The sequence below is a fragment of the Colias eurytheme genome, chromosome 22 (genome assembly GCF_061535395.1).
Source record: "Colias eurytheme isolate Ceu_HAF_F1 chromosome 22, ilColEury1 Martin Lab GWU primary, whole genome shotgun sequence".
In the NCBI taxonomy this organism is placed as follows: Eukaryota; Metazoa; Arthropoda; class Insecta; order Lepidoptera; family Pieridae; genus Colias; species Colias eurytheme.
The window spans coordinates 7,383,421-7,396,677 of record NC_143001.1 but is presented as its reverse complement, the minus strand read 5'-3'; the positions used below and the strand labels follow the sequence as shown (position 1 = coordinate 7,396,677).

General features: G+C 32.4%; 1 protein-coding gene across 1 annotated transcript in view; it reads right to left on the bottom strand.

The window, feature by feature from the left end:
• The window catches only part of LOC149898764 (uncharacterized), a 46,180-nt gene that overhangs the window by 16,179 nt on the left and 16,744 nt on the right, over positions 1–13,257 (bottom strand). Inside the window, exons 3-5 of the mRNA XM_090114884.1 lie at positions 11,847–11,948; positions 11,049–11,157; positions 9,447–9,558 (exon numbers count right to left, since the gene is read on the bottom strand). Of these exons, the coding sequence (XP_089971010.1) occupies positions 9,447–9,558; positions 11,049–11,157; positions 11,847–11,948 (323 nt within the window). The remainder of the gene's footprint in view (positions 1–9,446; positions 9,559–11,048; positions 11,158–11,846; positions 11,949–13,257) is intronic.

Below are 13,257 nucleotides of genomic sequence, written 5' to 3'. Positions count from 1 at the left end.
TATAAAATTTGCCAAAACGGGACTGACTTTTTCTTTAACATATTTTAAATCTTGAACCCTAATTTTGTCTATGCCTGGGGCTTTATCACAGCTTAATTTGTCAATAACCTTCTCAACCTTCTCTTTGCTCACTTTTAAAAATCTAAAAGAAACATTACTCGTTTTAACATATTCATTACGATCTAAAAATTTTTGATTACATTTATGTTTTATACTTACAATTTCTTGTGTAAATGTTTTAGAAAAATTATTACATATACTTTCAATGTTCTCATTCTCGCCCAAATATTTCATTATTGTCGCATCTACATTATTTTTGCTACGTCCCAGCCATTCATTAATTTTACACCATATTTTTCTAAAATCCCCTTCACATTTTTGTAGTTCCCCCTGCTTATATTTATTTTTGGCAGCATTTATAATTTTATTTGTTTTATTTCTATACCTAGTATATTCTAACCTCTTATTCATATTTTTAGGATATTTTTTCCAAGTTCTGAATAGTTCATCTCTTCGCTCAATCATTCCCTTAATTTTTTTAGTTACCCATGGTTGTGTTTCCCTATGAGAATTTTGTACAATTGCCACTTTAGAAGAATTATAAATGCTGCCAAACAACGAACTCAATGTTTCATACAACATCAATGGGCAATTTAATGTCAACAATTCCGACCAATCAACATTATCTAATTTACTTTTAACTAATTTATTACACAAAGTATACTTTAATGTCGGTACATACGGTTCACAAACGTTTGGCACGAGATCTAAGCGCGTTCCTATCAGGTGATGATCTGACAGCTTACAGGTGAGCATGTGTGCAGAGACGCTCGCCGCGTTGCGCGTACGCACCCACACATGGTCAATGCACGACGACTGCACGACGCCGTCAACGATCGCCTCGCGCGTAATCTCACTCGCCGGTATTGCACATCTTAAGCCGTATTCACACATCATATTCTTATATTGTGAAATTGTGTTATTCAGTCTATTGTTTAACAAGTCCAAGTTTACGTCACCTATGAATAATATATCATCCGATGGTAATATCTGCTTAAGTAGAAGATCACACTCACTCAAAAATTGCAATCTATTGGAGTTCGGCGGTCGGTACGTTGCAATTATGTGAACTATGTTTTTGTCTGTTTTTAATTTTCCAACTAGTATTTCCGAGGCTGAAGTTTCTTTTATGTCTGCGTAAAAATTCAATGAGTTCTTAGAGTATATCAATAAGCCCCCTCCCCTTTTATTTTCTCTTGTATTTGCATGTAAGTTGTATTGCGGTATTTTATAAAACGATAATTCTTCTTTTTTTACATTTACTTCCGATAGTATTATTATATCTATTTTTTCATCGCAAAGTTGTAGTAAGACCATAAATTCACTAAAGTGTTTTCTTAATGATCTTATATTTAGGTGTACTATATCTAATTGTTTTTGTTTGCCTTTAAAATATTTGCTCCAATCTTTCGTATCATTGTATCGAGTATATTGTATTCCATCATCCAAATTGTCAAGTGAAGTATCCATAAAAGATTATAAAATATATTTTAATACTGTATGTATGAGCCTTAACACAGTAACGGTAAATAATAGAATATTACGTTTAGAGCAGGCTCCAAGGAGATGTTCGTTTGCAAAAATAGCGGACCTAAATCTGACTTCTGATATATATTGTATAGGTCCCAGACATCCTATAGACAGATGTTGCCAACCAGTTTTGTGGTCCCCCTGCCCGCACCCCGGTAATTAAATATGGCATACAAAGAAAAAAATAAAAATTTCCAAAACATGCCGTGTGGGGTATCAAATGAAAGAACTTATTGAGTTGATCACGAATATATAGCATACTATATACATTTCTTACACTTTCTCTAAGATTTTTTAGAAAATTTACGAAAATGGTCCATTTTTGAGTTAACTTTAAACCACTATAGATTGAAAACTCATGAATATATTTTTTAAATTATTATTTTAAATAATTAACAATAGTCCATTGTTTATGATTCAATAGTTCGTAATATAATATAAGTGAGCTATGTGGTGGATTTGATGAAAATAACTATATACTATATGAACTTGAAAATATACTCGCCATCTTTGAATGCTCCCCCCACTCCCCCATGCAACTATTTCACTGTACGAAATATTGAATCGTAAACAATGGACTATTGTTAATTATTTAAAATAATAATTTAAAAAATATATTCATGAGTTTTCAATCTATAGTGGTTTAAAGTTAACTCAAAAATGGACCATTTTCGTAAATTTTCTAAAAAATCTTAGAGAAAGTGTAAGAAATGTATATAGTATGCTATATATTCGTGATCTACTCAATAAGCTCTTTCATTTGATACCCCACACGGCATGTTTTGGAAATTTTTATTTTTTTCTTTGTATGCCATATTTAATTACCGGGGTGCGGGCAGGGGGACCACAAAACTGGTTGGCAACATCTGTCTATAGGATGTCTGGGATCTATACAATATATATCAGAAGTCAGATTTAGGTCCGCGATTTTTGCAAACGAAACTCCACTGAGAGTCCGGTCTAGTTGCTAATTACTCGACTTGTGTTTCTTCGGTTTGAATCAGGGACTTAATATCTTCTTCACATCTTATATTAAAAATTTGTTTTTCAGACTCATTTTTTTTTACTAATATGCTACCATTTTGAAACCATATATATGAATATTTTGATCTTAGCTGCTGCTTGGCGGTCCAAAAAAGTTTGCGTTTTAATGGGGTCATTTCTTCGTTAATAAAAATCCTTTGTTGATTTTCATTACCATAAATGTTGTGGTTAGTAAGAAGAATTTTTCGTTTCTTTATCCACCGGTCCCTAGCCGCCTTAGACCGCAGCGTAAGAAGGATCGGGCGCGGTCGACGCGGCTTATCGTCGAGTTTTGTCACTACCTTCTTTTCTGGCGCGCCTACCCTCTTTACCTCTTGTATGTCTTCAACTGGAAGGTTTAATTTTTTGGCGATAGACTCGACCACCAATTTCAGATCTTCATTTTCGTGACACTCCACAAATGCTAGTTCTACATTTCTCTCCAATTCTTTTTGTTCAATCTTCTCCAATCTCTCCTCTAATGCCATGTTACATTTTTCTAAATAAACATTGCGTCTTTCTAAGGCTGTTATTCGCCTATCTGCTTTATGTTTGAATTCTAAAAGTTCCCCGTAGCACTCAGAATAAAATTCGACTAGTCCTGTCAGCTCCTGTAGTTTGTTTTCTATTTTAAACACTGTTTCTAGCTTTTTGTTGACTTCCGTCAAGAGATTCTCTATTGTAAGATTACCAGAATCAATGGCGATTTTCGGTGATTTGGGTGTTGAATCTATTTTCACACAATCTTCACATAAATCGTTATGCGGCAATTTCTTTGCACATTTTTTGTGAAATAATCCACCACAGGTCCCTTTACACTTAACTACATCGTCCTTTGTCGCTGACAAGAACAGTTTACATTTCTTACACTGCACCATCGTCGATAATAATTATTAATTACTACACATCCGCACTCGGAGCGCGCGCGAGCGGACTTGATATAACCAAGTGTTTCCGTTACTGTAGATATCATATGTACGCGGATGATATCCAGCTTTATATATCTTGTAAGCCAAGTTGCACACCGTTAGCTGTACAAAAATTAAACGAAGAGTTACAGAGGATTGTAGAATGGTCTGAGGAAAATTCTCTTATGTTGAACCCTCTGAAGTCTAAATATATTATTCTTGGAAGTAGGAAACAAGTAAAATCAATCATTAATGCTAAACCTCAAATTATTATTAACAATTGTGTAATTGAAAGTGTCAAAGTCGCATGCAACTTAGGTCTTACAATTGACCCACAGCTCCGGTTCGAAATTCATTTAAATAATGTTGTGAGAAACTGTTTCTATAGACTAAAAATATTATATTCGTTTCGAAATTTCATATCCGTATCACTCCGTAAAAAATTAGTTGATAGCTTAATCCTCTCCAAACTAAATTATTGTGATGTAGTTTATGGTCCATGCTTGTTGGTCAGAACGGAGCGAATGATTCAGAGAGTTCAAAACGCATGTGCACGATACTGCTTTGGAATACCTAAAAGAAGTCACATAACACCTTATCTTAATAAAAATAATATTTTAAAAATGGCTGCAAGAAGGAGATTGCATCTGGCTAATATGATGTTTTCTATAATCAAAACGGAATCACCAAAATATCTTTATGATAAGATTGGATGGAGAGAGCAATCAAATATGTATCCTACAAGAACAACAACGAATCCTCTTATAGTTCCTAAGTATCGTACAAGCGCTTTTCGAGGTAGTTACAAATGGGCAGCAACCCATTGTTGGAATGATTTACCTCCTCCTATTCGGGATAAGAAATCAAAATTCTCATTTAATAAACATTTAACAGCGTACCTTTTAATCAAACAGAAACATGTTTAAACTTTTCATTGCTCGTTTGTAATCCTACGCACTTGTCTGGTTTTGGCTATAATGTATTTATTGATTTATTTGTTCTCTTAACAAAATATACATTGTTTATTTATAAGTACTACTATTTAATATATATATAAGTATATATATATATATATAAGTATATTTATTATATTTATATTATTTATTTATTTATTACCTATATTGAATATTAACATTAAGTAAATCTTGTTATAATTAGATATATAAATAAGGTGTCGCTGAAAATCAGCTCTGCAGTGAAAGTCTATGCTTTCACTGTAAAATGCTGAGCGGCATTCCTTTTAGCTAGTAGGTTTTAGTAATTAGTTTGTAAGTACATAGATTGTTAATTTTTAATGTACCTGGCCTGCTTGCTAATAAAGATTTTTATTATTTATTATTATATTGGAAAATAATATGTTACCTCAAAAAAAAAAGACGGGTTGCACTGGTGGAGTGCCGGCAGAAGTGAAAACTTGATTATTAACGTTGAGCATGTTTGATATTTTGGAATGGTATCCGTCTTACGCTTTTTCGATCAGGTCACGTGTCCTGACGCGAGTTTAACATTTTATACCCATTACAGAAAAAGTGCTCAACGCCGCTTAAGAAGTTTTCACTTCAAAAACTCTTAATACAGTATTCTTAAATAATAACATTACCAAAACACAAAAGCCCCCTCAGGTACGAAACATTCTAACTACCCTTTAGAAAACATAAAATACTTCTCTAGCTGTTTCTTTCACATCAACATCTCATAAACAAAGTTATTAGCGCCTTGAGAACAATAAAGACGAAATTGTTTTGTCAAATTGCAACACACGACCTCGCGAACCGTGTTCGCAGTAAATTTAAGTACTCATAGTTGACCTAACTTTTATTAAATGTATGTTTTCCGTGTAAAAGCGTGTAGTTTAGGACTAAGATCTTGAACTAGATTGGAATTAATTTTTAGTTGGTTTTTGTAAGGTTTATGCTGAGTTTCTTTTGCTTGGGTTTAATGGTTTAAGTTTAGAATCACTACATAGTATAAAACAAAGTCGCATTCTCTGTCCCTATTTCCCTATGTCCCTATGTCCCTTTGTACGCTTAAATCTTTGAAACTACGCAACGGATTTTGATGCGGTTTTTTTTAATAGATAGAGTGATTCAAGAGGAAGGTTTATATGTATAATAACATCCATTAAATAGTGGCTTCTCCACTGACTCTACTGTTATTTTTGAGGTTTCTATTGTGATGTCGTAAATAATTACATTTTTTCCGCTTACATTGCAAACGCAGGCTGAACCCTACGAGTTTTATCAAAATAATGTACTAAGTATTGTACACATTGAAAAGGTCTACAGAAAAGTCCGCGATGGCATATGTCTATCTCTTATGGATAACCCACAATAACATTTTTTTGTCATTTACTTTTTAAGACAAATAATGGCTAATTTTCGAAGCGATTTTAACCAATACAGCATTAATCCTTAACCAATTAAATACCTTAAATACATTGTTCATCTTAATACTATTATAAAGGCGAAAGTTTGTAGGGATGTATGGATGTATGGATGTTTGTTACTCTTTCACGTAAAAACTACTGAACCGATTACAATAAAATTTAGCACACATATAGAGGGTAACTTGGATTAACACATAGGATAGGTTTTATCCCGGAAATCCCACGGGAACGGGAACTATGCGGGTTTTCCTTTGAAAACGCGGGCGAAGCCGCGGGCGGAAATCTAGTTTAATATAGATCTATATGGCCCTTTACACCGTATAATTTAAGTGAATATTTTCGAAGATATTACAGATTTAAAAATTGCGGGACGTAGCGTTTGCGGCGGCACCGGCAGGCCGGGCCGCTATGTTTTTATATTAAAAGTTTTTCTGTAGTGTATTTAGTATCAGCATTGCACCCGTGCGAAGCCGGGGCGGGTCGCTAGTTTAGTATAAAAGAAATAAGTGCAAGAATGAAAGACCACTACCACAACGTTGATATTATACTTATAGACAAATAAAGTTGTATGTTTTTAACTATTTTACGAATGCGAGGACATGGGCTTAACAATAATTTTTAGAATAAGTCGACTTATATATAGTTTAAAAATTAAAGATTTTAACGGATTTTAAACGCGATTTATTCATTATATTATTATTCCGACGTTTTGTGCACTTTGCACGGGGAGAGTTTAATAATTTTAATTTCTAAATGTATAATACTCGCGTAAAATCAAACACTGGAAAATACAAGTTAAAAGTTATATTTTGTCCAACTCTGGTCGTTCTTAGATACATCTCAAAAAGCTTATCTCTTAAAGAAATAACATAAAAGCCATATAAAATGTCTGTTCAACCTTCTCATACAAAGTTTATTCGGGTCGACCGATTCTAACGCAGAATTTGTCGCTGCCGAATTTTTTATTTCCCAAAAACGTATTTAATTTCACATCTCCATTACAAAACAAAGTCCAGTCACCCGCGAAATGGCGAACTACAATTTCGGCGAAAAATAAAGTTTTACTAGCGCTCTCGAAGCCTAAACGCGTTGTGAATATTTATTTTCATTTTTAACGTTAATTTAATACGCACGTCCATTCAACGCGAGTGTTCAAGCGCGACTGGTATATTGCTGTGATTTAAATTAAAATTATTTTTGTAGGGTATTAAAAAAACTTGTATATAGCGAAACTGAGATATTAAATTTGTAAGATATATAAGCTGGGTTTATATTTTCAGGATATGTTTTGTTTATCTTATCAGTCAGTCAACATGGCAAATACATCATCATCAATACATATAATAAAATTCTAGAAAAGTGGTGTCTGTACAATGAAAATATGTAAAAAAAAATTAGCAGGGGTTATTACTAAATCGATCCCAAACCCAAAACTGTTGTTAAAAAAATTTTTGTCTGTTTGTCTGTTTGTCTGTTTGTCTGTTTGTCTGTTTGTCTGTATGTTTGAACACGCTAATCTCAGAAACGGCTTATCCGATTTAGATGCAGTTTTCACTAATATATTGTGGTAAGATTCATTTAACATTTAGTGTTTATTTCATGTCAATCGGTTCATAAATAAAAAAGTTATGACCATTTAAGTAATCACAGCGAACATTTGCTAAGGCATTCTATACATGAATTACTTTATTACGTAAATTATACGCTAAAGTTATTCCTTGACATGTCCAGATGATCATATTGAAAGTCCCCAAGCGTGGGGGGGGGGTGGTTATGCTGAGGGGGTAGTAGGGGGGGTCAAAGGACCTTTATTTAGATTTTTGCTCATAAGTCTAAAACCTGCACAAATAGCAATAAGGTTACTTCTAGGTAAATTTTCTATATAAAAGGTCTTTGAAATTATGTCGTGGGTATTATATTCTTAACCCCCGTCGCAAAAAGAGGGGTGTTATGTCCGCTATGTGTGTTTACATGTCTGTCTGTGCCACTGTAGCTCGCTAACGGGTAATACGAATTAGATGCGTTTTTTTTGTTACATTAGTTGTTTATTATATTATATAGGGGTAAGTGGGAATGAAAAAAACGAATGTTAGTTGTTAATGTAGGTTGTTAATGTAGGTTATACCCAAGTGATATATCAAATGAAAATAGACGACATGTCAGAAACAATTAGTCAAATTTTATCAAAATCGGTTCATCCATTTATTTGATATAGGGGTAAAAGTGGGAATAAATAAATGAATTTTATCAAATATACTCAAGTGACGTATCTAATGAAAGACATGACGTGTAAAGTACAATAAGACATATTTTATCAAAATTGGTTCATCCATTTATTGGATATAGGTATAAAAGTGGGAATTAAAGTTGTCAAATAATATACCCAAGTGGCATATCAAATGAAAGGGCATGACCTGACGTGAGAAGTATGATGAGGCATATTTAATCAAAATCGGTTCATCCATTTATTGATTTATAGCGGTAAAAGTGGGAATGAATAATCTAATGTGGTAAAATAATATAATCAAGCGGCATATCAAATGACGTGTGAATTACAATTAGTCATGTTTTATCAAAATTGGTTAATCTGTTTATTACATATAGGGCACCTTAGGGGTGATAGTGGGGATAAATAATCCAAATGGAGTACCAAACGAAAGGATATGACATGTACATTGTACATAATATATAGGTATGATTAGACATGGTTTAGATCAAAATCGGTTCTGCCATTTACTAGGGGTGAAAGGGAAAAGTTGAAAGTCTGTGAAAGTAGAAGGAATATGGGAGCGGGAGAATTACCACATCCTGGAAATTTGAACTCTTCTGTACCTAAGTTTTATAGCTCAATTAAGTAATAAATTTTACTAACAGTTCTTTTGTGTTATTATTTATTTTATTTCTTAACTTTATAATAATGTGTAACTACTTATAATTTAGTTGTATATGATAGTACGTGTTTCAAGACGTGTTTACTCAATAATTGTGTGTTAAGTAGTAGCTACTATGCAGTCACTATTCCACGCGGACGAAGTCGCGGGCACAGCTAGTAATGTAATAAATCTTGTGTCTAAGAGAGAGAAAGTGTTAAATAGACTATCAGTGACTTTTTAAGGAGCTATTAAACTTTCGCTCTCAAGAGATAGGTTAGGTACAGTGTTATGAAAGACATGACATATCTAATGATATTGTGAAACTGGAAAATAATAAGAAAATCAGCAGTGTGATTGAAAATATTTTATTTTTATTTTTAAAAAGGAATGCTTACCATTCTTACATTTCATGTTTTCTTTGAAATTTTTATGCAATAAAACTTATCAGAATCAACCATCCCTCCTAATATTATAAATACGAAAGTAACTCTGTCTGTCTGTTACGCTTTTCCGCTTAAACCTGTCAACCGATTTTGATGAAATTTGGCACAGACAATCTTTAAACCCTGAGAAAGAACATAAGCTACCTGTTATTGCGAAATATGTACCACGGACGAAGCCGGGGCGGACCGCTAGTAATTAAATAATGTAAATATCGAGCCTTACCAAAACACAAACGCCGGTGCCTCAGTGGTTTGAACCACAGAGCACTGCAATCTCAGGGTCGATCCCGGCTTGAGGTACTTCTCTGTAGGTCCTGATATTTGTGCCCGTGCCTCTGAAAATGGATTTCTTATTAGATGTATACTAGCTGAAGTATGTGGCTACAATTGGGTGTTACGCAGGTGAAAATTATGTCATAGCAAGTTGATAAATTGATTCGCAAAAATGAACTCGTAGACATGTGCTACGAACAAACTTCGTAGCAGTGCTATAGAGCGTAGCGATAGCGTAGCAATACAATTACATTTAATGCAATATAGTAAACGGATTAATAGAACATTGAAGAGTGATGTTATAATAGCCTGTGTAACGAAAGAATAAAATAATAGACAATAAAGACACAATTGGTGCTAGTTTTTCTATATCTTTTATTACGATTTCAATTAAAAAAGTAAATAATATACTTTTTATAAAATATTTAACATTCTATTACAACCTTCGTGGACGTACTCATCAGTATAATTTCCTTCTAAAAAATTGAATGCTCCTTTCATCTCATTATGTTAATTCAATGCTAATTTCACCGTGTTCTATAAACGACATTCATAAAAATTAAATATGAAACGTAAATGAGAAATATTTCGGTTTATTCGCTTTAATATGAATTCACACGGAATGTTAATTATTTCCAGGGCTGGCTATTTAGCGTAGGGCTGTGACGAAGGTTGTTTTTAATTCTTTATGAGTACTCTTGGCTTTTGGCTTTAGTGAAATTAAAAGCCTTTTTATCTGTATAAATGTACACATACTTTACAATTAGGGTTGTCGGTCTGTAAAAGTGTGTCACCTCGTTTTCTCTTTAGTGTGAATGAAGTTTTGTCGTTTTGTGGTTTTGTACTTTCAGGCGTAGGTATTTAATTTGTTATGAAAAAAACAATACCCAGTTTTATATTATGTAATTTCACAATAGAATATTCGTCTCTACTTACATAGCATATAGATAGAACAAAAAATATATAAGTGCCATCCCTAATTTTGTATATGTGATGATTTTACTACACATCTGGGTTCGATGCCCCGGGAGACCAAAAATATCACCGCGCCGTAAAAAGTTCCAAAGTAAAATTAGTTATTAATATTTTAAAAAAGTAAAGTAGAAAGTTATGAGATATATCCTAAATTAAACATGACGAAATTTTTTTCGTTATTAAGGTAGTATGTAGCTTTAGGATATGTTAATAATTTTATACCAAAATAACACTTTTATAGGTATCGTTCAAATTTCTATACAGCCTATCTAAATAGTCTGATATTATTTCAACTTAAATTCTTATCTGAAACAATAATACTATCTTCAATTCACTAACCAGACGGGTTTCATAGACCAAAATTAACATTTTTAACTGAAACTAAATAATAGTGAAATATTATATTATCAAAAAGTATTAAATCATGTGTAAAACTGGGTAATAGTCTGATTGAAGAAATATAAGATACTACTGAAATAAAAATATAATCTTCAATCCACTGAAATGGTCTGGACACTATTTCTTAATACCATACCATAAGTCTGATTGAAACAAAAATAAACATTATATAACTTACCAACTACATCTAAATGTAGAAATATACTAGTAGGTGGATGTGACGATACTTGACACTCGTAGATACCCGCGTCTCTTGTCTGCACAAATCGGACTTTCAAGGTCCAATCCTGAAACAACAATTTTAAATTATTATATCCGAAACAGCAATGAATAAAAGTTAATACAGTTATTAAAATGATCTCAAGGTGCAATATCTAATAAAAAAAAAATATGTACGTGTACTAGTGTACACACGTAAGAAGTGAAACTTCTTTATAACCTTATTTTTCAAAAAATAATTTACTATATGCAACTTTACAGAAATACGTCGAATCACGCGTGGTAGGGATAAGAAAAAGATGGCGCGTAACGGAAAAATGTCACGCGTAGCGAAAAAATGTTACACTAATTTTTTTCCAACCCCGATAAAGAAGTTTCACTTCAAAAATAGGATTTGGTCTGGCATCTACTTGACCATAAAGAAAATGAATTTGCCACATTCTTTAGAATCGATAAGCAATGGTACCTATACTATTTTATTTTGTAGTAATAATATATATTTAGATAGCTACATTTATGAGTGGTTATCTGAGTTAAATTTTATAAACTCTTGCAAGATAAAAAAAAATTGACCAAGTTTGCAATTTTTTCAATCATTATCGATTTTAATAGGTTATTTCTTTTTATAAACTGAATGAATACTTCATAATGTTTCTTTATACAAATAAAATAACTCCTAAATATAATGTTCATAATTCCTATCACATTACATAGTATTATATAAACCACAGAACATATTATATCATAGCGTATTTACCTCAGAATGTTGCAAATGTATAGCTTGAAACCTTTGGTCTGAACTGTACGTGGTCAACCCCACTGTAAGCAGGTGATAATCCTTCCTACGTATCCAGGACACCTGGAACAAATGTTAAGCCTTTATTTATATAGTGAAAAGTGAAACTATTTATTTATGTGCATATAAGAGTGTTTGTATTTATGATAAGTTAATTTTAATTTTGAAAACATTTTCATGTTAGATTTTAAAATTGAAGATTAAATGATGTTCGTTTTGTAAACACAGAATTAATAAATTATAATATAAAGACCTTTTTTAATGGAATACGTAATTTATACAAGTATAGTTTGAAAAAATGTATAAATGTATGTTTGTTTATTAGTCTTTCACGTGATAACCATTTAGCAGATCTTGATGATACTTGGCAGTGATGTAGCTTATACGTAAGAGAATAACACAAAGGCTATAGAAATACTTTTCCCTGCGTCTTCGCTGTGGATGAAACCACGAGGCACAGCTAGTTTATTATCTATGATAAAACACTATTTTATCTGTCCGTTAAAGCATTGAGCTTTATTATTAACAAATAACATACAAAAAGTCTTTAAATTAAAGACACTTTTTTTATATCAAAACATATTTTTTCTCACATACTAGCTGCGCTCCGCGGTTTCACCCGCTTGGCTCCGCTGCTGTTGGTGTTAGCGTGATGATATATAGCCTATAGCCTTCTTCGATGAAAGGGCTATAAACACCGAAATATTTTTTTTCAAATCGGACCAGTAGTCTTTGATATTAGCGCGTTCAAACAAACAACCTCTTCAGCTTTATAATATTAGTATAGATGAGAGCTATTCTCTTTATGTTGTTTGGGAGACAGTTTTGATGAATTTTAGTACAGGGATAAATTTATCCTTGGACCTTGAGCAGGAAAGTAGACTTTTTATGACAAAAATAAACTTACGGGTAAAGTAGGGTATATGCTTTTTGCGTGATGCGCGGACGAGACATAAAATAATCTATGTACATGTTTATATGTACTAGTTTTAGCTCACAGCGTCACTCGTGTTCGTAAAATGTAAGCCTTCTTTGTGAATTTCAAATAGTAACAAATGGAATTTAAAATTTAAATAGATAAATGAACATTTCGGACTATGAATGTATATAATTATGTATTCCAAATTTCATACATATTCGATGTGATATTTTTAAGTGAAAAAGTTACTAAATATTCTGTTTGAATTTTCTAATAATGAGAAGATGCTACCTACCCTCATTAGAAAATTTCCATAAGTAATATACAAAAAATCTAATTAACAACGAACAAAACATCTAAGTTATAACAACAACATACAATTTTTAACTAAAAGTATAATTATATGTACCCTACAACATAGTAAACTATTTGAAATTCCCTCACTACGGCAAT